Source organism: Channa argus, chromosome 12 (genome assembly GCF_033026475.1).
Source record: "Channa argus isolate prfri chromosome 12, Channa argus male v1.0, whole genome shotgun sequence".
In the NCBI taxonomy this organism is placed as follows: Eukaryota; Metazoa; Chordata; class Actinopteri; order Anabantiformes; family Channidae; genus Channa; species Channa argus.
The window spans coordinates 21,086,304-21,111,531 of NC_090208.1; the positions used below are offsets into that span (position 1 = coordinate 21,086,304).

The 25,228-nt window shown below is 39.0% G+C and overlaps 4 protein-coding genes across 4 annotated transcripts in view; 2 read left to right on the forward strand and 2 right to left on the reverse strand.

Moving 5' to 3' along the window:
- The first annotated feature begins 166 nt into the window (after positions 1 to 166).
- LOC137137157 (uncharacterized) lies at positions 167 to 9,293 on the forward strand. The gene is made up of 8 exons (XM_067523093.1): positions 167 to 609; positions 1,821 to 1,863; positions 1,988 to 2,063; positions 2,379 to 2,489; positions 2,711 to 2,739; positions 2,928 to 3,061; positions 6,166 to 6,232; positions 9,093 to 9,293. Exons 1-8 carry the CDS (start codon positions 509 to 511, stop codon positions 9,291 to 9,293), a joined length of 762 nt encoding a protein of 253 aa, XP_067379194.1. The 5' UTR covers positions 167 to 508.
- Positions 9,294 to 15,103: 5,810 nt separating this feature from the next.
- On the forward strand, positions 15,104 to 16,453 carry gpha2 (glycoprotein hormone subunit alpha 2). Its single transcript, XM_067525243.1, has 3 exons — positions 15,104 to 15,257; positions 15,402 to 15,586; positions 15,676 to 16,453. Exons 1-3 carry the CDS (start codon positions 15,140 to 15,142, stop codon positions 15,778 to 15,780), a joined length of 408 nt encoding a protein of 135 aa, XP_067381344.1. The 5' UTR covers positions 15,104 to 15,139; the 3' UTR covers positions 15,781 to 16,453.
- A 1,083-nt stretch (positions 16,454 to 17,536) lies between these two features.
- Positions 17,537 to 19,668, reverse strand: LOC137136870 (glycoprotein hormone beta-5-like). The gene is made up of 3 exons (XM_067522632.1): positions 19,430 to 19,668; positions 18,534 to 18,735; positions 17,537 to 17,957 (listed from the first exon to the last, which is right to left on the reverse strand). Exons 2-3 carry the CDS (start codon positions 18,732 to 18,734, stop codon positions 17,769 to 17,771), a joined length of 390 nt encoding a protein of 129 aa, XP_067378733.1. The 5' UTR covers position 18,735; positions 19,430 to 19,668; the 3' UTR covers positions 17,537 to 17,768.
- Positions 19,669 to 20,422: 754 nt separating this feature from the next.
- Positions 20,423 to 25,228, reverse strand: part of ppp2r5b (protein phosphatase 2, regulatory subunit B', beta) — a 37,846-nt gene continuing 33,040 nt past the window's right edge. Inside the window, exon 13 of the mRNA XM_067522631.1 lies at positions 20,423 to 24,888. Coding sequence (XP_067378732.1) covers positions 24,660 to 24,888 — 229 coding nt within the window. The 3' untranslated portion in view covers positions 20,423 to 24,659. The remainder of the gene's footprint in view (positions 24,889 to 25,228) is intronic.

Genomic DNA, 25,228 nt, shown 5'->3' on the forward strand with positions numbered 1-25,228 from the left:
CCGTCATGTGACTTTGGGCCGTTTTCGCCGTCACCATAGTGACACCTGCTCTGTCTTCTCTGATTGGAAGAAGAGGTAGCTAATCAGCGCAGCTCAATCTTCCAGAAGGCGGGATTGCGCCTTGTCCAAGGAGCATAGAGGCCAGTCGTCTTTTGATTGACAAACACGGATTTAACTGTTGACGTTCTGCTGCTCCGACGGCGAAGTTAACCTAATGAGCTACATACCAATGTATGATCGCCGCTTTCTGTAAACGTTACGGTAATTTTCAGAGCGAAAACGAGAGGGAGAGAGTATTTTCATTCAAAACGTTGTATGTCCTTCTTACAGCAGTAAAGAGAGATTCAACAATTTCAGTTGTTTTTCTTGTTAGCTACCCAAAATGATCCAGCATTTTTCTAATCTATAATCTCATCTATTGCATATTACTACTTTCTGAACCAGTCACTACAACTGCATGAAGTGATTGTTTATTTTCTTTTGTTGGCCACTCAGTTTTAGGTCAGTCATGCCACTAGAGGCCTTCTCCTTCCCTTTCCCTGAAACTCGATTCATCAGAGCTGGTAATCTCATCTACAAGTTCAAGATCAGGGGAGGCAGCAGCTACAGGCAAGACAGGCATAGTTTATTATATCTTCATCTTTCCATTGTTTATGGAGCCCAAGTAGTAGCTATACTACCACAGCAAGACCACTGACCAATCCCAAGACACCAATGTCAAGTTTGGGCTAATTGTAAGACAAAGAGCACAAAGTGGCTCAGTGATAGAGCATTAGGTTGGGATGCAAAGGGCCATGGGTTCAAATCCCACCCCATCAGGTGTGGCTCCACCCAGCCACCAAGGGACACCCTGGTCCCAGTCCAGGTCCTGGATAAAAATGGGAGGGTTGCAGCAGGAAGGGCATCCAGCGTGAAAACTCCTGCCAAATCAATGTTCAGAACACGTTCTGCTGTGGGAACCCTAAAGGGATAGCTGAAAGCTGTCTATAGCTTGAGCTTTCTTTATTTTAATTCATAACAAGAAATAAAATCATTTGAATGGTTCACTTTTTACCTGGGACCAAGCTTGACACATCTACAGTTCAAGGCTAAAATTTTAAATAATTTGAGACCAGTTTGAAACAGTGTAGGCTCTAGATTACGCAACTAAAGATGTGACAAATGTTCTTCTCTTGTTTACATTTTTTTTCTTCAAAGCAGCAAAAGATCATATGCCTATAATCTATTACATATACAGAACAATCATTCCACTACTAAATCCATTTTGTCCTCAATATTCAATATTAAATGTTATTCAGTCTAAAAAGCAGCTTGTGAGATAAGTGAGCTTCAAGCAGGAAAGGAAACACTGATCTTTTCTCCTCCCTTTTAACCCCTAACTCTACACCTATAATGGCTACTGTGCCTTGATCTAATGTGTGTTACCGTAGTTCGTCTTGTCATTTCATTTCATCAGCAAAAAAAAACAACAAAAAAACAAGGATCTAAGACGTGCAGGATCTGTCTGCTTTTGTTCAGGGATAAGAGTTGCTGACTGATCCTGGAATGCCTTAGAGAATTTTTTTTCCTGGTGACTAAAGAAAGCTCTTTTTAATGTATTTGACACTAGAGGATTAGCAGCATCCATCGTTCCCATTTGAGTTCAATAGTCAAAGCCTTTTAATCCATATGTGCTGAATCGCCAAAATGCAGATACTGATTAATACAGTGCTTTACAATGGAATCAGTTCTACAGCATTTGAAAAGCGCTATAGGTGCTGCAAAGGTACAAATGTGTAATAAAAATGTTATAACGTGTACATTAATGTATATTTCATCAGTGGAAATGAGAAAATGGAGGGAAGCTTCAGTCAGGAACTGGAGGTAATTTTGAATGTTGTTTCCCAGCATTCACATTTGTTGTGTTTTCACTGTAATTAACACTTTTTGGAGCTGTAGTTTCTCTTATTGCTTATTCTCACACTTTATTTTCTCTCTTTGTTTTCAGAACATTATCAGAACTGTTATCGGTAACCTGGACAGTCTTCAGCCCTTCTCTACTACCCACGTCAACGTCTTCCCCTGTTTCCTTTAGAGTTACTTCATTAGTTTGTCCCATTGCTGGAATTATATGTTTGTCAGTGACATGTCACCTTTGTTTGTGTAGCAGACTACGAAGAATGTCCTTGAATAGGACAAAGCAGGGAATGATGTTCAATGACTGATATTCAACATTGTAGTTGTTAGTACAGTAGCTGTTACACGAGTTGTCTTTAAATACTGCAAAATATAGAACAGGGACTTCTATTACTGATCCTAGCACTGGTCAGCTGATTGCATACTGCTGTAGTAAAAAAAACTCCTGTGCCAGTCTGTATGTTATTAACAGTATTTATCAGATAAAAAGCACTGGGAGGGAGTGTCTAAGGTGATGTGCAAACATGGTGAGAAGAAGCTGAGAGTCTACCCTTTTATTCTTATCCTCTATCTGGAGAAAAACTCACGGAATGGTAAGAAAAAAAAACTATTACAGAATGTTTAATGTAATTGTCTGTACAATAGAGTCCTAATTAGCTTGTTATGTATATGTAAATCTTCAGTTTGTTATTCTGTGTAAATCCAAGCCTGCAAAACATAAATGATGTTAGCAGGTATTGTCTTTGTGATAACAAAAGACACTATGGTTCTCGGACAGCATACTGATGTCTCACATGAATTTGTCTTGTTTCAGGAAAGCAAGCAGAGGAGAAGTTGAGCCCAGTGAGTTTTTTTGTTTTTGTTCTCTTACTCATGAAAAAGCAAAAAAAGCGAGGGTTTTGTCTCACAGAGTATGTCACCAGCATTTCTAGTTGCGCAGATGCACAGATTTAAATAACAGTTTTCAGATTGTACTGAACAAATGTAGTGTTTCTATCCCCAGTATTATATGTTTGTGTTTTGGTTTCTAGGAGGACGAGATCTCACATAACCACTGCTGTGTCTCTGAGCCCCAGTCAAAGCGCTTTAGGAGAGATTTACCACTAGAGGACGACACACTCAAGGACTTAACTGAGGATGCAGAAAGCACAGTGTCTGCAGTGGGGTGAGTGCTCAATTCTGCAGATTACTCTGTGTTTGTCACATTTGAAATTAAACATTTCATTTGTGTTATTTGTCTAATGGACAAGGCAACTTTATTCATATATATTAAATTTTCATACACAGGGAAACTCAAACTCAAAAAGCAGGAGATATTCATATAATAGCATAAAAGCATAAAATAAATTTAACATCATTTTCACATCAAAGAAAATAAAAACTAAATGCTGGCTCTCTGTGCTTGGTACTAACCCACAGGACAGTCAGTACACCAGTCCCTGGTGTTCTGAGGATTCTGTTATGTTCATAGTGAACACATCTTTGTGACGTGTATTTACCACCAAAGCCATTAACTGATTTATAATATTTTAATAAATAATTTTTCAAAAATCTTTGTAAATAAATGTTTTGAGTTACTTTGTGTTGACATTATGAAACTCTATGAATACATGAAAACCTAAGAGATTTTGCCAAACTGTATACACTGTTTTATATCTCTGGTGTGGTGGGACGGTGCTGGCACTGTTACAAGTATAACTGAGGAAGACTTATTTAGAACAATATAGTTTTTTGTTGTTTCATTTTGAAATTAAAAACTACAAAAGCAGACACACGGTTCTTTTTTAAATCAATTTCTGCAGTGATTTTCAAAGCATTTAATACTTGCACATTCATACACACTACAGTATACCAACAACTCTATGTGATGTGATTTGTACTGTTAGAGAATTTGTAATTGTTTCCATTTCAGCTCTGTCACTCTGTCTTAGTAGCACTAACTTCAAGATTGTGTTTGTATCATTAGAGCCATCTTGTGACTGTGACATATTTATGTTTTTGTGACAGCAGCCTCATCAGGAACTACAGGGTGGATGGATTGTTGTAAGGGTGGAGATGGGGTTAAAGACAATGAGAGCAATTAGAGGAAGCTTGTTCACACTAGCCTCATACATGTTCATATACAAATGGCGCAGAGATAAAAATAAACATTCATGTTCACAGAATCAATAAGGGATGACAACCATCCTGATTCACTCATACACACATGCACCAGTGATTGCTGAAGTTATGAAACACACAAGAAGCAAATGGGCGCCACCTCAATCACTCTGACTGTCAGATCAGTGGGGCGAAAATTATTATTTAAAATGCACACTGCCAGGAACCTACACACACACACACTCATGTGGTTTTGTCCTCCAACAAGTTTATATTGGACTTATCTAAACACAGTTATCAACTCCTTTCAAACTTAGGGATCACACACTCAGTTGCACAAGCTGTGTAAACATCCTGAAAACAGCAAGGCCTCAAAGATCATAACCAGTTCACAGGAAATCAAGCGTCATTGAGCAATTCTCACTGAATTAGTTTCACCGAATTACATTACATGTCCTTACCGAGGCTACACATAGAAACACAGTGGCACACGTTCATAACCATGTATATCACACATACAATCCTTTTGAAATATAAATACATGCTTTCAGCAGTATGTGCCCTTTCTATTCTTAGTGGCTTCCCACATCCCCACTGCTTCTTCACTGACGCCATTCATCAGTGTGAGAGTGTGTGTCCCTACAGATGGTGCATTTGTGTTGAAGAGAAAAGAGTGAGATTCAAAGATAATGTGTGGATGTAGATCTGACAAAAAGCAACAACTTTGTTTTTGTTCTCAGCACTTTTCTGTTTAACTAAATTTATTGTTACAGATCTAGATGGAATTTTATAACAAAATGAGAATTATGTTGTATCATGTTATGAGAATATTAGTTTTCTTGTGCATTTGTAAGTTGTAAGTAGCAGGGTTGTAGAGAGGAGAAAAGGTAGAGGAAAGTGCAAGAGTCCTGGACAGAAATGGACTGAGAGGGATCCTGGATCAGGATCAGTGTTCTTCTTCACTGTGATTTGGATGAGAAGTCTTGGTACACATGCTGCTCCTGCTCTTACTCAGCTTTTTCTACTTCTGCTGGCTCTCATGTAGAGCCCTGAGGAGACAGCTGCTCAGCCTGGGTAGGAGCAGTCATGACCTCATACATGTCTGCATTTTCTGCCTCGTGTAGAGCTGACGGTTTTCACTAACCTTCCCTCCTTCAAACCGACTTTCACCGCAGTGTCCACAAAAAAAGCAACAAATCCTTGTCTGATTCTTGACCTAAAGCTTTGGCATTTAGGCCCCTTCTCTGCTGAGTATTTAGCTCATCTGTGAAGCTCCTTCTCACAGGCTTTGAGCCTCTTGATGTGCCTTTTTAATTTTAAAGCTGAAGATCAATTGATGTGTTTGGTCCTAGACATTTTGGGTTTTTTCTTAGAAGGATTGACTATCATCTTTATACTGCCATGCCCCATTGTGTAAAGTCTGGATTTTTCAAAGAAAAGCATGTGATTCTTGCAAGAAAACAGTATTTCACTGATTTCTCAAGGATGAAAGACAGGATTCAAGTGAGTATGTTAAACTGTCATGATTCTGAAAAGCACTGCCTTCCACTGCCTTGATGTAACTTTACATTCTCTGTACTGGTGTTAACAGGCCTTAAATACTCAATTCTGAACAAGAGTTTAACAGTTCCCCTACCTGTTAAAAAGAGATCATTTGGTCATTTTCTATATTAGTTGTATGTTCAACCATCCCTACACGAACACTAAAACCAGCAATCGTCTGCTCATCCTCTGCTCATGTTTAGTGTACGTTTTTCTGCAACCTGAATTTGCTTACTCGTCCGTGCCATACATTCTCCATTGTTAAAAAACACACTGCTTAGTAACTTAGTTAGAAACTTAGTTTCTTAGATCAGAAATAAGATAGTCAAGTCCACACAAAAATCTCTAATTAGACTCATGGTTATGATTGTATTAGAGTATGTTCTGCACAAATCTTCAGGACCTTCAAAAGAATACAAAAACCCTATTCTTAGTTAACCTCTAAGAAATATAGAACCTCTATTTAAACAGTTCTCATACACATCATACTTCTCTGTAGAACTTGTGTCACAAAACATTATTTTTAAGAAAAGCTGGAAAAAAAACAAACCACGGTTTAAAATTTGGTTATTGTGTTATTTGTTATTAAGTTATCATATAATAAACTTGTTTGTGTCCAACTTTCAGCCGGCTGCACATGGACAGTCCACCTGCCGAGACAGGGGCTAAAAAAGATCCAGGACATGCTGACAAGGTGATGTTATTCATTTATACGCTTACTCCAGTCATTCACAGTCACAAGAAAAACAAAATGCACAGTTTCCAATGTCCTGGTTATCTGCCTGAACTGGTCACAAAGTGTGGTCTGATCTTCACGAAAGTTACAAATAGCAACAAACCCAATATTTCTAAGCTGATAAAACACAGACAAATAAAACAATTATGATCATCCACTTTTTATTGAACAAACCCATTACACATCCAATGTGATGTTGGAAAAATGAATGGCAACAGTGTTTTAATAACTTGTTGAACTCTTTGGCAGCAATAACCTCACAGAACTGATTCAACTCAGTCATGTTCTTAGGGCTTTCTGGTGTGGACAACTTTCTTAAGGTTTTTCCACAGCATCTTTATTGGGTTGAGGTCTGGGCTCTGACTGGGTAACTTCAAGACGTGCATTTCTGAAGCCATTCTGTAGTAGATTTGCTTTGATGTTTCACTGTCCTGCTGCGTCACCCAGCTCACATTTTTCCAGAAGTGTTGATGAGAGTCATGGTGGGCTTTGGCAAACTTTTGTCATGCAGCAATTAAATTTTTGAAGAGCAATGGCTTCCTCTGTGGTGTCCTGTCAAGGATACAGTGGCTGTTGCATGTTTTCGTATGTTTGACTTATGAACAACGACAGTAACCAACTCCAATAAATCCAGTCTGAAGCTGTTATTCTAGGCTTCTCTTTTACCTCATTGAGCAACCTGTGTTCTGCCTTTGGAGTGATTTTTGCTACGCGCCCAAAGTACCAAATCATCTTTATTTATAGACAGTTAGACAACATGTCTATCCGTGGACTGGTGAACATCGAACGTCTTTAACATTACTCTGTAACTCCTTCTAACTACATGGACATCAAAAATTCTTCATTGTAGGTCCTCTGGGGTCTTCTGGGACCAGCTGATCCTGCTTGTATAGTGACAATGTTGGTATCAACTGATTCCATTAGATGTTTAGTGACATCATGAGCCCAGTGTTGCCATTACTTTTTCCAACATCACTTTGTGTGTTTAAAGGATGTGTTCAATAAAGACATGAAAGATCATGACTTTTTTTGTGTTATCAGCTTATAAATATTGTGTTTGTTCATTTTCATGACTTTGATGAAGATCACATCACCTTTCAGGACCAATTTATTCAAAACACACTTTTGAATTGCAAACAGTCAAGTCAGTCATTTCAGCCAACCGTAAATTCAACAATTCATCTTCCAGTTTCAGTGGTATAACACCCTTTTGTTTCCTTTCTTACCCACACATAAACACACACACACTCACACATACACACTTGTAGCATCTCTGTCTTTATTGGAGCCCTAGGCTAACATTAGTGCAGACAGGTAGGATAACAAGTGTGATTAAGGTTAATAATAGTACTACTTCAGACAGATTGTACTAGTTTCTGTGCAACTGTGTATGTGAGAGAATCCATGTATTTCTTGTGATGTGCTTCAGTTTGATTAGCAACAAAGTCCCCAAATTACCCTCCATCCATTTCCCAACTCAACCGTGGCTCTTCATCTCACCTGATCCTTTTTATCACACTTGTCCACTCTGGCTTTTTTCCACTTCTTCCCTGTCTTGCTTTGCTTTTTTCCCCACATGTGTTTCAAGCGGAAAAAATGATTTAAACTAATTATGTCAGCCCATTGAGTTATTTATTTTCTTAACACTGAGACGGAAGTGACAATTCAAGTCCTCAGAGCATTAAAAGGATTAACTTGAACATTGTGATGATCTTTAAGAGTATGTTATTCTTGCACAAACAAGCTCACAAGGAGAATGGGAATTTTGTATAAATGTATTCTAGCGAACAATGATAATAGTGGGCAGATTTACCCCTTAAAATTTGTCATCATCTTTTTGAAATATAAGACAGATACGCAGGCTCTCTCATCTTCATTTTGTGAATTAGAATTTGTAACTTTTCTAGTTAACTCTAAGAAATCACTTTCTCCAGCTGAGATTTTATTGTTTTCAGCTAACTCATAGTGTGAAACCCCGAGATGAGAAACCCAAAAAGGAGTTTTATGTATTTTCTATTGACTTGGTCCATATAGCTAGTTAGCCAGTGTGTTTTCCTTTTGCCTAAGTAGAAGAAATATACTAAATACTCTAATATTTATTACAATATAATGCCACTTAAACCACTGAGTTGCTTTAGATGGCCTAGCTTTGGCCTCCTGTACTACTGTGAGGATCCTTGGAGTTGGTTTTTGCTTCACACATAAAACACATTTCTAGAACAGACTTTTTTCACCTGTAGAGTTTTGCTAAAATTAGGACCATCTTGTGTCAAAGTGATGCTGATAAACTAGTCTATGTATTTGTTAATTCTAGATTGGACTACTGTAACAGTAGAATGGGAGGCAAACACCCTCTCTACTTCTAAGATTAGGCTTAAAACACTTCTTTGTGATAATGCTTATAGTTAGAGCCGCTCAGTGACTCGGATCCAGCTCTGCTATAGACTTAAACTGCTGGGGGACCAGCAGGGGGGACCCTCTGATCCACTGAGCTCCTCCCCTCCGCTCTCCCCTCTCTCCTCTCCCCTGCATTAACACCATCTTTGTGTCTTCTTACTCCCATAGTTGTCCCACTCCTGGCTTTGGCGCTGTGTGTCCAATGTGCATTTAGTGGTCCTACCTACCTGAAATTGTAGTTATTAAATCAAATCACAGCAAACTGCTTGGAAGAAAAGTTATAGGGTTATACTACTGTAAGTAGTAAACCTGTTAGCTACACACGCTGGCATTAAAGGTTATATTAATGTTTGGAAAAACTCAAACCTGTTAATTACATTTTTATTATTGTTTTATAATTGTTAATATTTCTCTTCCTCAGAAAGAGACCATGGAGTTTCATGAGCTGAAATCAGGTGACAGTGCAGTTACAGGAAGTGAGAGTTCAGGTAAAGTGCAGTCTGGGACAATACAGGACCAAGAAGTAGAGCAGGAGGAGGATGAGGAGGAAGAAAATCCAGATTCAGTCCCTGGGGCACCTGTGAGATCAGGGATTCTGACCCGACTGGCCAGGTTAGTATGACAGCACAGAAGGCAGCAAGTAGCTCCATCTTTAACCTGAGTGTGTTCACAGCAGTCACACCATCAGCAAACCCCATTTCTCTTGCTTTCTACTACTAAAAGCTGAAAAGCTCACATAACAAAAGATTTGCACAAAGCAGCAGTAAGACTCAGATCTGTGCCGATGATGATATGACGAAGATCTAATGTGTAGACTTCTTTTCACCCACAGGAGAGGCAGAATCACATTAGTACAGATCTGCGGTAAAGAGTTGTCAAAGATTTAAATGCATTGGGGAAATCCAGCTAATATATGCACAGAAATGACAATTTTGTGAAATGTGTGTTAAGACAAGCTGAAACAGTAGATGTCCTTAGGCAAAGACTGACAAAGGTAACTCCACGTTGAATGAACATGCCAAACAATCTCGCCAGTGTATTTTTATGGTAACAGAGATATACAGCATTAGCCATATAGAATGAGACCAGGAGCTTACAGTTACATTAATGTGTAGTTTGCTGACTATAATAGTCTGTTAAAGTTCCTCTCTCTCTCTCTCTCTTTCTCTCTCTCTCTCTCTCTCTCTCTCTCTCTCTCTCTCTCTCTCTCTCTCTCCTCTCTCTCTGTCTCTCTCTCTCTCTCTCTCTCTCTCTCTGCAGCCACATCTTCCCTGTCTCCTGGCTCTTTAGAGACCCCTGAGAGTTCAAGAGACTGGAGGGGTCTTACTGATTCTAATACTGTGGAGCTTCACTGCTGGATTCTTTGGTTAAAGCTCTTTTCTGAGCCCAAATATGGGTTTTCGATTTCTCCGGAACCCAATTTTAGAAATTTGTTCATGTAACGTGTTCATTGCCTATTCGTTCTTTTTATGTTGCTAAAATCATCAGGGTTTTTCTTTCCATTGCATGATTTTTCTGCTCTTGTTCTGTTAATGCACATTTGTATTAAATTCATTCTTGCTCAAATATAAAGTATTGCTCAACAGTTTGCTTATAACCATATTTGTTTTGTTGCTTTTCACTAGTATAAATCAATGTAATTGCTTCACTTAACCCAACTATGTTATTTTCCTGCAGATCAGTAAAGCAGTTTATAAAGTTATAACATAAAACGTGCAAAGGCAAGTACAGTTACATCTTTCCACAGCACGCGGACTATCACAGGAGTTCACAAGAACACATTCCAAGACTTTACTCTGGTAATTGTTGTAGACAAAGGTGGCTCTTTCTTAATATTTCCACTCTCCTGTGTGTGTGTGTGTGTGTGTGTGTGTGTGTGTGTGTGTGTGTGTGTGTGTGTGTGTGTGTGTGTGTTTCCTGTAAGTGTACATCTTGAGCTTCAAGGAGTACCAGCTTGTGGAAACTCCACTTTCCTCTTGTCAATCTAAATTAGCCAATTGCTCTATCTGTGTGTGTGTGTGTGTGTGTGTGTGTGTGTGTGTGTGTGTGTGTGTGTGTAGGCCTGCATGTATGTATCCATGTTTCACGTGTGCTTTTATACAATGGCTAAAATGGGTGAACTGGAGTAAAACACCATCTTAGAAACAGGAAAACTTTGCCTAATCTTTTCCTTCTATTGTCATAGAGGCTGAAATTACACACAGACATAATTTATCTTATACTCAAATCTAATTACACACTTTGATCTCACACATACACACACTATCGACATCATATATTTTCATGCGCACACACACCAACACCCACATACATACACACTGTGATTAAAATAACAGAGCAGAAGTGGAAGAGGACACATTAATGATATTATAGTTATTCAAAACGCCATGGTTTCCACGGCAGCCGAGAGCGATGGGGCCAGTAAGCGATACAAACATCAGTCACCCCTCTGAGTCACACTGGAGTAATGTGTGTGTGCATTTTAACTGTACAAGAGAGTCTCCAATTGAACAAAGTTCATTCACATCTCTCCTTCCTGATGAGGTGCTGTGACCCGCTCTGATTTCTAGTCTCTCCCACAGTCTTTCTCTGGTTGGCATGGAATCTGAAGAAACATACACTGCAGCCGTCCGTGCAGCTTGACAATGTATGTGTGTGTGTGCGTGTGAGTGTGTGTGTGTAGGTGGGGGGTTTAAGTGCTGATGTCACACATTCTGTTTTCCATTTACAAAACTGGACTGGGAATGTTTGGGGTAGAGGGGCCATAAGATGATAATTGTGTTTTCCTTAGCAAGTGTGTGTTAAAGATTGTGTGTGAGGGGATGTGCAGCTCTGCCATCCAGCATCCTGCGTTAGTTATGGTAACCTGTTCCTAAAATGCTTTGAAAATTTGCTCTAGAATCAAAAGAATGACACAGTATTCATGTTGTTACTGTAGATGACTATTCAATTCCTTTTTAAATTGAATTTCTTAATAGTATTTTTTTTTGTTTGGAGTTCAGTACATTTTTGAAAGCTAAATCATTACAAGTAACTTATTTTCTAAAGTCAAGTTTATTTTCCACTGCAGTGAGCTGTTCTGTTCTTAATGTTTCATACGGTAACATTTTTATAACAGTTGAGTATTTTTTTTTATGATTTTAAAGCAGATTTGTCATACTTCTTAGGAAGTGAGCTGAGTAAGGCATGAGTCAGATACTGTTGTTTCCTCAGCCAATTACTTCATAGTGCTAATTGTCGAGGTATGAGATGTTCTGACGTTCTGCGTGTGTATTCTGCATTTCTACATTTATTAGATAACTTTAGCTAGTATTTGTTATGGTAATACTCTGGTATAAATTTGGTAAAATAAGCTTAAGTCTTAAATATGATAATGCACAAAAAATATCTATTAAAGCGTATATAGCAAAAATGTTTTTTTTACTCTTGGTAATTCAGTATTTTGTAAGCTTATACTTTTGTGTGTTTATATGGCTTAAATTTCCTTTGGCCTTTTGAGTACATTTTCCTGCACACTTATCAGGTGATGTACAGTATAATGGCTATAAACGAAACACATTCAGTATAACACATTCAGTCACACTGTTTTTGTGGGCTCTACAGACCCATGACAGCCGTGGTTCCCCACACAGCACAAACTCTCTGAGAAGACATGGAAAGACTCATTGAAGAACCAAAAATATTCACATAACCTCAAAAGAGTAACTATCCCTCCTACACACGTACACACAACTCCCCTTCAAATTTCTGGATAACTGTTCCAGCAAGTGAGACATTTGTTCTTTCACCCTAAATCTAGTTTCTAGCAGAGAGCCACTAAAACAGAGCAAGGGAAAACCATTCAGAGTCTTTGGCTTTTTAAAACAGTCGTCAGGGGTCTAAAATGTTGGTTTGAGACCTTGGTGACCTGTGACTGCAGCCTCTACACTGCCCTGCTGTAAAAAACAAATCATCTTTATGTCTATTTTAGCTGCCTTGTCTTTAGTGACTTTAGCTGCTGGAGTTTGGAGAGCATGGTTGCTAAGCTGACTTCCTCTCCTCAAGATGAAGAAGAGAAGCAGAGCCAGCCCTTTACCACATTTACCCACCATGAGCCACTCACACACGCACACACACACTGTGGACCCAAACCCACAATATCTTCTGAGCGTGCCCTGCCTTCCATCCTGCTGCCACAAATGAAAGATCCAGACTGACATTTATGTGTGTGCGTGTAATATTAAGTTAGATTAGTTCACTTATGCTGTGTTTCGGCAAGGCCTAGACTATTATTTTTTGATTGCATGCATCCCTATTTGTGTGCCTTTGTGCAAGTGTGTTCCCGTGCATGTGTGTGAGGTAAAGGCTGTGTGTTTTCTTACTATTGTGGCAGTGCGTTGTTGGAAAACCTATCTAGTTTTCCTCTGTGTCACAGCAGCGGTCCCCCTAAAGGTTCAAACCACAGCGCCAGGATGGGGAGGGTGCAAGAAGATGAGAACACACTCAAGGAGAAAGATCTGCAAGAAAGAAGTTTGAGGAGATTTTAATAGTTATATTTGAATTTCACATGTTTTGCTGCATAGGTAGGTAAGAAAAAGAGCCAGAGGGACCTGGTGAAAAAAAAAAAGATTCAGCTCTCTAATTGTGGGCGTGTCCAGAGCTATAAGTGCCTTCACTCTTACCTGTGTTACTTATATCCCTGCATGAGGCTCCGAACAGACACACTCATTCACACCTGCCCTGCACTCCAGAAGTTAGATTCTCCACTCTACGTCTTCAGGTAAGACCCACCTGTACTTGTACTTATTTGCATAATTTAGAATCTGCATCTTTTTTAAAATATGAATAATTGTAAAAGTCAGATTAAGTTTAAATAAATTTGCATTAGTTTTATGAGCATTTTTTATTTAATTGCCATCACCAAGATAAGATTTGCTTCCTGTGTTGTGGGTAAAATGTTGCAATTTGTGGAGAGAATAGCTGAGGGGTGGGTTGAGGGGTATTTTGAATGCCTTTTAATTCAACTGATAACAGACAAGCATTTCTAGTAAAATAAGCATAATTGTACTGATTGATTGTACTGATCTAAATGATCAAATATATGTATTGTACAAAAATAATTACAGACTAAAAAAAAATATAATAAATGGTAGGGTTGTGTTTTTCTATGTCATTAAAGCTTTATGTTTTGCATTAATACTGGAGAGAAAGTACAATGCTGCATCATACCCTGTTAGACACAACTCAAAGAGTTCAGTATTAAGTAGAACTAAAGCTTTCTGCGTCTTGGCACATGGCAGGTTGTTGTAAATTATATCAACTGCAAAGTCCACCCCATTTCTTGGCCACACATGAACTGTTCAAACAATGTACGTTTAAGAGAATAGAGGAGCTACACTCAACAAACTCAACGATTAAATGTTATGTGATTTTGGTGGCAGATTTCCAGGAGGAAGAAGTTCTTTTAGCAGTTTCGTTGGGAAATATCACAAAAGATGCATAAGCCTAAAACCTGTGCTAGTAGCTTTTGAAACCCGTTTCGACTTTGTGATTTTTTATTGGCAGCATTGATAACAGGGATTTGCCAATTACCATAAATGTTCCAGAGTGTTTATACTCTTCACCCTGTTTTGGTGGTCTTGAATGGCAGCCCTCCCGCTATCACTTCCAAAGTGCTCTGTTACAACCCATTTTCCTCGAACACAAACCAAACCTTCAGGCATGGAAACCTCACATAAGAGGAAAAAGCTGGTCATTTCCTTCTGCCACACCAGCTGACGCAGAGTTAATGTCCTCACACAATCCTGACCAGTTAATTTACTCGTGCTAGCGGCGCTAATGGCGTCCCCGGGGCCCGTACAACATTACCACAGTGATGCTGATTCCCAACGCTCCCATCGGAAGGAAACAGAGCAGGAAAAAGGTGCCACATTAGAGGGCAAGGGTCAGGATCACCAAATTCTCAGAAAAACATTACTTTATTGTTTACACACGTGTTGGGCGTGTGTGTGTGTGTGTGTGTGTGTGTGTGTGTTGGAGAAGACACGACCACATGCATCCATGGACACTCACTCAAAATCATGCACACATGCAAATATGTACATGTGTGTTCATTTTAATGTGGGAAACACGCTGTCACATGTGTAGCTACGCGTACATGTCGGTGTAAGCCAAACTTGTGTACATGCTTGTGTCAGCAGGTAGTTGTTCAATGAGGCAGACTGAAAAGCTGAAGAAGGTATTGTTTGTATCCACATTAGGTTTTACTCAACTGAGTGACATATAGGCAGATGTGCAGGATGGGAAATCACCTCGGTAAAGCAGGGGGCTTAGGGCAATGTTTTCATTTGAGGGGAGAGGACAGCGACTACGGCTTTGTGCTAATGATCAACTATCTTCGTAAAAGCGCTTCAAACAGCTAAATTTCCAGATTTTCTGGTCTGAGAAGTATGACTTCAATGCTTTGCTGTCCTCCAGGCTGCCCTCCTGATGTCACTGTGTTTGACCCCATTCTGCCTGCTGGTCCTACCAGTGATGTCCCTCCTGATATTCTTCTCTCCTATTGGTTGGAGCCAAGATGGCCTCGCCCCAGGCTGTCACCTGTACCGTGAGTTTTGCATACTTCACACTTCCAGAAACACAATTATGTCTCCTTTTTGAAATGAATACAAACTCTCATTCAGATTAGTTTTTTCATGGTGCAACCGAAACCCTCACACTCCTTCTCATCGTCCTCTTCATCCTCCTCTAGCCTTCAACGTCACTATCCGCAGTGATCGTCGTGGCACATGCAAAGGCACCCACCTGGTCAATGCCTGCGTAGGCTACTGTGAGTCAAGTGCCTTCCCATCCAGATACTCTGTGTTGGTGGCCTCCAACTTCACCCACAACATCACCTCTGCTTCACAGTGCTGCACTATCAGCAAGGATGCTAAGGTGAGGGGACGAAGTTCTGCGAGGTGATGAGAGATATACTACAACATTTTTTAACATTTAACATTTAGTGGTGGTTTGTTTTACCCTAGGTAAAAGTGCGTCTGGATTGCCCTCTAGGTCGTCATCATGATGAAATAGAGATCCTGACAGCCAAGGCTTGTCGCTGCGACATGTGCCGCAAGTCCCGCTACTAACACATCACAACAGTTCGCAGCATAACATACATTCACCAGAGACAAACACTGAATTTAGTCAAACAAGCAGAACTTTGGTAAATGAATAAGCTTCAGTGACTATCTAGCAACTATCCTTTTCTATGTTAATTTGTTTTGAATGTTGAAAAAAACTCCACTTTAGCTGATAAAAAAATTAAGTAAAACTGACAGAATGAGACTAAAGACTCGGAGACTCTCTGCAAAACTAGTGATTCTTAACATTTAAAATAAAATCAAGTGTAAATCATTTTGCCATGGTAACACTTGTGCTCAGTACTTTAATATTGAAATGGGAAATTCATTTTTGGTATAACAATGTGCTGTCCGTGAGTGTGTGTGTGTGTTTGTGTAACATGGAATGTAAAACTTGATTAACACATTTGTGTTTAAGGCCATCTAAACTATTCTTTCATGGAAACAGAACTGCTTAATATTTTTGCTTTGAGGTTTGTGAGGTTTGAGGTGCTTTGAGGAAAAAAAAACATTCATACTTAGTGACTCAATAGGAAGTGTCAGTACACAAATATGTCAAAATTATACTCAAAAAAAAGAACGGAATGAAAATTACTTTGCTTTTAAGACAGCTAAGTCATCTGTCATACAGTATACACAAATTGGTTCATTCTTTTGCAATAACCACTAAACAAAAACATGAGACTAAAGAATGTACGAAAAAAATTATTTATATTTATGAATTTGAACTGAAAGACATTTTGTAAATAATATGATGAAATCTAAGAATGTTGAACATGTCAATGAATGAAAAGTGAAAGACTGCACTGTATAGTTTGTGATGAAATTGTATTTCAATAAATTTCTATTCTGCAATTGTAAAGTGGTTTGTGTGGGCATTTTATACACACACACACACGTTGTTCCCCTGTCGGGACTTTCTATTGACTAACGTATTGTATAGGACCATTTTCACTTTCCCACAATGTCCTCGAGTCCTTGGTTTGAAACTCAAACCACTGCATACAATAATGGCTGTACATACACATACACACACAAACACAAACTTGTTTCCCTCGTGTACTTTAGCCATGATCACAGCACCCCCAACTCAATACCAAGTTTGGGCCTTTTAAAGGGACAGTTACATTGTAAGACCCCCACACTGTGACTGATTTACCCAAACACACACACATATGCAAACACATATCCACAACTATGGCTACTTTTATGAAGGTAACAGTTATTCCTTTAACAGTTTGTTGAGAACCAGTGAAAATGATGCAGATGCTATGTTATGTTATGGTAAATGATCTACACTTATATAGCACTTTTCTACCTATTGGCACTCAAAACACTTTACCCTTCTTCTTATTCACCCATTCTAAATCACAATCACACACACTGATGGGGGAGCTGCTATGCAGCTGGCCAACACTCACCAGGAGCAACTAAGCAACTAAGTTGGGGGTCAGTGTCTTGCTCAAGGACACTTCGACATGTGACTGAAGGACCAACAACTGTGAGATTGCAAGACAACCGCTCTACCTTCCTGCGCCACAGTCACCCATGTTCACGTTGCTGGATTAAAAAATAACTGAAGGCTTCCTTTTGACATCATCACTACAATGGAAGTACTTTTATTTAAATTTAAGTCATTTATTTTTTCAGATTTTAGATTATAATCAGAGCTAAAAATATGTATGATCAAATATGGTTTGCATGTTTAGAAATTCAGCTTTAGTAACATCACGACAAAGAATCACAACACACTTATTTCTAAACTTATTTCTTGCTTTATTCATATTGTATATATCTACACACTCATTTTATGTTACTAGCAACTTTTTATTGGGATTTTCTGTTGACAGGAACCTTCTTCTAACAGTTTCTGCTGGAGGTGCAATAAAGTCTCACACTTACTCAAATGTTCTGATTCCATCATTGGAATCAGTATCATATGTATGAGTAAAACATATGGTGGCACTGTTTGCTGTCAGGGTTGTGCTCTCCCCTCAGAATGTTTCACACTCAGTGTCCAGTGTGGAGCAGACAGCACAGTGGCAGTGCAGAGCCACTGGGTAGTGGTAGAGAGGGGAGACGTCAGGCTGGCATCCTGGCAGCCGGGCGCTCACATATCGGGTGCGACTGTACGTACACACACGGTGCTGTCGCTGGATGTAGGGGGGGTCTGGTACTGGTTTCTGCAGGGTTCACACACAATTTTAGTTCACAATGACAATGATTGTACCAGTGAGTATTTGGAAACCATCTCCTTGTTGCACAAAACATGATTAAACAAGTAAATTCAATAAGGTAGATTTTGTGATAAAACCCTGGGAAAATGCCAATAAGTGGCACTGGAGTCATTTTTCTTTCTTACATTTATTAACTAATATTATTTTTTATTTTTCTGATGAGTAAACTCCATTTAGTCCACGGTATGTAGTGGAAACCCCCAAGAAGAAAGCAGAAAGGAAACATTGTTTTTTTCTCTCCTCTAAAGACTTTGACTTTGACTGAGCTCCTCACTAATTAATTTATTTTTATTAGCTCTGAGATGCAATTTAATTCCTGCAAATTAAAACACACTCAGCACAATGTTCAGTAACCCTTGAAGGTTTTTAAGCAGTGTGTATGACAATGACATATGGGTCAATCATTTTATGGTTTAGGGTGGATCCTGGGTCATCATTCACTTAGTTGATGTTTCACAATTTCATTAATTTGGAAGCTTTTTGGAGATGAATGTTATGCATATGTTTGTATATGAATGTTACCTCCCAGGTGTAGCATCGCCCCCAGCAAGCCTCTGTGGTGATGCGCAGTCCCTTGCAGCCAGGCTTCTGGGCCACAAAGGAGAAATCTCGCACTGCGCAGCCACGGAAACCATGGAGCGGGGTGGTCACAGTAACGCACACCGCAGCTTCCCCGGCAACCAGGAGGATGAAGACAGAGAGGGACAGGGGATGTAGATGCATGCTGGGATAGCGTGAAATAAAGAAGAAGTGCTGTTAATGGGGAAAAGTTAATATTCAAGTTATTATTTTCAATATTCTTAAGCTACAAATGGCTGCAGGGGTGTGAAACAGTTGATCACAAGGGGAAAACTTTGTTAATCATAAGTTATCTATTACTGGGTATGAAGGTTCTGCTCTTTTAATAAGCAAGTGGCGCTATTTTACATCTGTAGTAGAAGTTACTAAACTGTGGTAGTGTAACATTAAGCATAACTCACAACTCCCTCTTGTGTCATTTTTTGCTACTGCAGCCAATAACACCACTGCCCTGTTTGCTGTCAAAGATATTTAAAAAAAAAAAATAGTAAATATACTTAAAATTATACAATCTAAAAATATGGCTTAATTTCATTTACACGAAAAGTAGTATTTTTCAATCAGAATCAACAAAAGTTGGTTAATGGAAAACTGATGGTTTTAATCAAACCACTTAAACTTTGCTCACACAAGCCAAAGCATCTCAACTTGGCCTGACTGGGGAATGCTAAGTGTGGTTAAAAATAGCATATTACTCTATAATGTTGCACCCTTTTGTTTTTAAAGCAATCAAACGAGTCTTAAATCAAACCCTAATCCTAATAATTGCAAAAATGTTAATGCTACATTCCTGTGCTACAGTATCTAACAGATGCTGCAGAATTAAAAAGAAAACTCACCTTTTTAGCTGGAGATCTTGCAAAGATTGGAGCTGCTGGACTCTTGTGTCTCTCTGCCCAGACAACAACCAGTGAATGGAACCAATCTGTCCTTGTTGTTGTTTTTAGAACGCCATTAGGGTGGACGGACACTCTGACATCATAGCAATTACAATGAAATACCATTAGAGACCCCAAGCCAGAAATAATGGAGACTCCCTGGAAAAAACTGATGCTTGTCTATGTTTTCCTAACCTCAGACTGTATCTATCAGTGTGTGTGTGTGTGTGTGTGTGTGTGTGTGTGTGCAGTTCTTTATTTAACTTTTGTCTACTAGAGTGTTAGTACCCTGCTCTTACAGGGTTGCTAGTATTGATACAAGTATATATGTTTCTAAACTAGGCAATCTAAAACTTTGATATAGATAGATAAGTGCATACACTTTAATTGACAAGTAATGCAAGTTCCAACAGTTGTTAATTGAATGTGACATCATATGAAGATTAACTGGGCCATAGGATTTAAAGTGATCAAAAACTACAGGTAGCACTTGGAAAAAGTGAGTGTAAAGAAATATTTATGATAAGTGTTAATTTTGTGTTGAACAATCGCCTAAGCAGGTGTTAGGAAATTAAAGCTGCATTATTTCATATTCTGGCCACTACAGAGAAGAAAAACATATACGCCCTGATGAATTTAACTCCAGATTAGATTTAGATTTAGCCTTTTTTTAAAGGTATGATTTGGTCTCCACCACCAGGTCTCCAATATCTGGTTGCTGCTGCTAAATGACTTATCATATTCAACAGCTAGTTGGCCAGTTTTTTTTACATGTTCAGTAGCTTGGTGCTGGGAAGGTAATGTACGATAAAAGTGTTTTTTTTTTAAGGAGTTTGAAAAACAAAACGACTAGAGCAACTGCATGTTTGTAAAAATGCATGACTGCAGTGTAGATCATATATGAAAGAAAGGAGGCAAAAGAGGTGACACGACGAACAACACAAACTCCCAGACTGTTTTCTCAAAGTGAAGTTTCATTTTTAGCACATAGGTTTTTTTCTCCATTCTACACCCCCTTTAATGTTACATACAGTAGTAAGCCTCTCTACATTCAAACCCCCCCACCATTGTGTTGGTCCCCAAAATATACATCTTTTTCTTTTTCTGCATCATCTTTATCATCTTCTCTAAGGTTTTTCTTCAACACTACAAACACAGACCATTGGGCAGACAGTGCAAATCTAGAAATTCAGTGAAATTGCTACGTAATGCGGTTGTAGGTTTCGATAACATTATATTGTCATTCTCTGTTACTGTTGCTCTGACTTATTGCCGTTCTACTGTGTCTAACGCTATGTCTTTTCTTTCCTCTGTCTTTCTCCTCCTCCTCCTCCTTTTTTTATTTTCACTGGCTGCTTTCATCCAATCCATTCACACCTCTCCCCTGATTTTAAGCATTTTAAATTTGGCCACATTGAAGCAGCCACAGAGAGGACATGTAAAGTAAATAAAACCAGCATTTGATGGCTGTCTGTGAGGTGATACCAGAGCTCTCTAAAAACACTCTCTCTCCTCTCACTTCCTGTTCTGGAGCAGTTCTAGAATTGAGGAATATAACTGATGGATATCAGGGAGAACTATAGAATAGTGGGTGCTGGGATTCCATTCCTCCCGAGTCAACCTAACTGACTGACAATAACAATCAAGAGGGTTTGTGAGTACGCTAGCCGAAACAAAAATTATAAAGTAAGCTGAGTTCCATGACACCTAGTTCAGGTTCTGTCTCTGCGGGGTTTTTGAGTTTTACTTGCCTGAATCGAACCAATGTTTGAAATCTAACCAAATGGGAGGCTTCATGCTCTGTCCAGAGTGCCAGCAGGCACAGGTTTAGAGGTGTTCAATCATATGAGGCTGCTTTTACAGAAAAGCACAAAGCAGGGACATGTGTGTGGTTCCCAACTTGGGCATCAGGACCCAACATGGGCACCTCAGATAAATGTGACAGGTCACAGTTTAACTAAAGAGATTGCAGGAGCTGGGGAGTGTATTCCCACTTTATGTTAAAACACAATGAGAAGGAAAAGTAATTTTGTGGTTGACATGAGCTGGCCATAACCTGTCACTAGGGGTAACAAAAGGTCACAAACCAAAACAATTACGGACCATTAACACACATTTAGCAAAACGGTGTTGTGTCTTTACTTGAAGTCCAGTTTGTAGCTTCCAAATATATCTCACTGTTACCACATGATCCAATTCCATACTAAGAACATGTGATAAGCTTTTCTCATGAAAAGTGAGATCCATTAAATGTGTTAGTAAGCTGCAGAAAAAGCTTGTAATAACAATTTGTGTCAGGTTTTGTTTTCAAATGTTCATTCATAAAAAATTATATAAAACGTCAACATGTTGTTTGACCAAAATACTGTAGGTTTTAGAAGTCCTAACCTGGATGTTGGAAGCAACATCTAAATAACTGCCAAGCTGCAGTGTCAACATTCAAAAGCAACAACCTCTTCTGTAAAAAGATGAACTTGTAAATCAGGTCTGACCTCAGCCTAAAAGCAATAGAAAAAGCCAATGAAAAACATTAAGAATTATTTTGATCAGTCATTACCAGCTCACTATAACTTTAATGCCAATCATGAGAGCTGCAAGTGAAATGGATTTCAAAACCTTGTTGATTCAGGCATTGAAGTGGGTGTTTAAAAAAAACAGTTGCTGGTCTGAAGGATTTTTGAATGTTTGGTTACGAAGTTGCCGACAGGTAGCTCTGCGTCAAAAAGACAATCAATTTGTTTTACGATACATTCGGATTCAAACCCTGTCTTTCAGAAAGGAGAAAAGGAGAGAGAGAGAAAAAGAAGCAAAGAGAGAAGAGTTTTCCCTCATTCTCAGTCACTCTGTCTGCACATCTCCTGCTCACCGATTCACTCACTGGACACACACACATACACACACATACAACACACACACACACACACACAACACTTGCGTACTCACACATACACAACCTGACCATCGTTTTCAGATAAGGTTACAGTTCCTGATCAAATAGAAAATAAATAGCATCAGTATCAGTTTTCCACAAATGAACAAGATCATACAAAAACCAAGAAGATAAACAACATAATTACAACGCAAAATCATTTTCATCAAATAAATTTACACAGAAAGTACCTTTAAGACAACGTGAATATCAAGAACGCAACAGGAGTAAAAACAAGAGTGGGGGGTTAACATTTGAGTGTGACACTCACTGGTTAAATCCCCTAAAATCACACAGATTATCCTGAAAGAATGAAAATATTGCTAAAATAATTTTTTTGATTTTTTTTTCACCCTCCCTCATCACATCATCATAATGATCAGATAAGAATAAACAGATTTTTGTTGGTTTACACAAAAAAGAAGTTATCATTGTCATCATGGTCACCATCTAGCAGCATTGGTCTGCTGAGCCTAAAGGAACAGACACTGCGGGTTCAGGTTTCAGCAATCCAATTGGATGACTGTGTTTTTCTTTTGTTTTGAAATACTTGTGGTGCACTTAATTTATCCTCCAGAAATCGCAATGTTGGGTGGAGCTCACTGGTCTGCTTGGAATTTTGTTCCTGACCTCCTGAAAAAATTCAACCTAGGTTATTTGTACATTTGCTAAACTTAGTAACTCTGCATGGTTTTTTAACAACATTAAAGGTAACCCGTGGTGTTTTTGACTGCTAGTAGTGGTATGGAGACATGGTTTTATAAGTGGATGCTTGTGTTTGTGTTTTCTTGCGATTGACGGTTGGGCGCAAAATCGTGCAAAGAAACATACCAAAACACAACTCTTAGCTATAGCAAGCATGGACGCACATACTGCAAAATTGTTTGAAAAATTAGCAATGCATATGTACAATAGTAATAATAATAAATGCATTCAATGCAAAGTGTGTTTTGGTGAGTATATTTAATGCAAAGAAACAATGAAGGTTTGGGGATTTTTGTGAAAAACCGCCCACCGCACCACAAAAACCCAGAATTTCAAAATAAAAGAAAATCCATTCTAGCTCATTACTCCCATTTTCAAGGTTTGTTAAAGGGGAATTCCGCTGAATTTCAGCACTCAAGTTATGGCCTCAAACAGTTAACGTGATGTGAAGTCAGAATTTGAGCCGTCTTTCCCCTTTATGGTATCTGCTACACTAGTGTTTCTCCCATATTACACTACAGAAATATCCAGAGACATATGTATATATATATATATATATGTATATATATATATATAAAAACATTATCATCATCATCATCATCATCATCATCATCAGTAGTACTTAGAGTAGAGTAGTAGTAGTAGAGTAACAAGTAAGAAGAAGGAACATTATTGTACTTTATATCATTATAATCATCTTCATCAGTGGTTATTGAACCTTGAGAGACTTTAGGCTCTTACTTTGGTGGAACCCGACAGAATGGGAGAGAAATGAATGCCAAAACCATCTGTGTTGATGAATATGTATTCGTTTGTGTGTTGGTGTGAACAAAATTGGTGTATAGATCAATTGAGGGAGTGTAAGATTTTGTTTGACCTGGATACACTCTCTGTAGCTCTGTCTTCTCATATTTACAGTACATATGTAACTGCATGTGTGTGTGTGCGTGTGTGTGTGTGTGTGTGTGTGTGTGCGTGCATGTGTGTGTTTGTGGTCTGGTCTTTGTGGCGATAGTTTTGGGACATTTGTGTGAAATTGCTTCTTTTCTTTAATAATGTCTTGCGCCATCCTCACATGAAATAAGCATCTCTGACCAAAAGATTAATATGAACCCACAGTTCAGACCTAGTTGTTGTTTTAAGACGTGTGAAAACCTGGATAGTGTTGCACCAGAAGAGAAGTTTCTTCTCCTATACTGAGGCTGATTTGAAGCAGGCCAGCTACCAAATGTAGGTACTGACCCGCAGTTTAATAAACCAGCTGTTATTTAAAATGACAGCCTGTACTTTTGGACAGTATTCATCTTTTGGTCTGCAACAGAATAAGTGTACAGCAAAAAAGTGAACCAGTTTCACACAACTCTGTCAGGAAAAAGATACAGTTTTACCTTGGATCACCAAGTTGGTGTGCTTTTTAATCAGAAGCTACCACCTCAATGACATCAGGTAGAAAAAACCCTTTGTACCTTTTTCTGTTTCCCAACACTGTCACCATCAACTTCATGTCTTCTCCCAGTCCCCTAACCCCCATGTTATCCAATCTCTGTGGAGTAACACCTAGGTGGTGCTCTCCCCAGCTACAGAGGAGGCCCCGCTTGGTTTCAGCTCGGGTTGATCGGAGAGAGCTGTCTGCGGGGACGAAGGTGTTGGCGGATCCCCCCTCTCGCCTCGTTCCTGGAGGTTGCGCTGGTTCCTAGCGGCCTCTGTGAGCATCTGCATCCGACGGTCCTGGTACTCCTCCAGGCCTCGCCAGAGCTCGGAACGCTCCCGCTCTCGCTTCAGCTCCCTGGAGATGCAGGTTGAGGAGAAGTAGAGAAAAAGAGCACGATGAACACACAAGAACAGAAAACAGAGAGGGAGCCTGGCGAACAATCTATTGTTGCATCCAATAAAGTCATTTCATACACAATTCTCTCCTGTGTCGAATAAAGGTTATAAAACAAATAAGAGACACTAGTAAAGAAGAGATTATTGAAAGAATGGCACAAAAGAATTAATAATGGAAATGTTATGATTGCATTACATTTCCTATAACTCTTAATGAACTATTTAAGATTTTGGCACAATGTTTCCTTTATTTCCAAAATTAAAATGAGAATATCATTACATATCACAATCATCCCCTG

Coding starts and splice junctions, on each gene's coding strand:
- LOC137137157 (XM_067523093.1), top strand. CDS start 509: ATGCCACTAGAGGCCTTCTCCTTCCCTTTCCCTGAAACTCGATTCATC. Junction 2,064..2,378: donor CCACGTCAACGTCTTCCCCT/GTTTCCTTTAGA, acceptor AGTATTTATCAG/ATAAAAAGCACTGGGAGGGA. Junction 2,740..2,927: donor CAGAGGAGAAGTTGAGCCCA/GTGAGTTTTTTT, acceptor TTTGGTTTCTAG/GAGGACGAGATCTCACATAA.
- gpha2 (XM_067525243.1), top strand. CDS start 15,140: ATGTCACTGTGTTTGACCCCATTCTGCCTGCTGGTCCTACCAGTGATG. Junction 15,258..15,401: donor CCCAGGCTGTCACCTGTACC/GTGAGTTTTGCA, acceptor ATCCTCCTCTAG/CCTTCAACGTCACTATCCGC. Junction 15,587..15,675: donor CTATCAGCAAGGATGCTAAG/GTGAGGGGACGA, acceptor GTTTTACCCTAG/GTAAAAGTGCGTCTGGATTG.
- LOC137136870 (XM_067522632.1), bottom strand. CDS start 18,734: ATGCATCTACATCCCCTGTCCCTCTCTGTCTTCATCCTCCTGGTTGCC. Junction 17,958..18,533: donor GGCGATGCTACACCTGGGAG/GTAACATTCATA, acceptor TGAACCCTGCAG/AAACCAGTACCAGACCCCCC.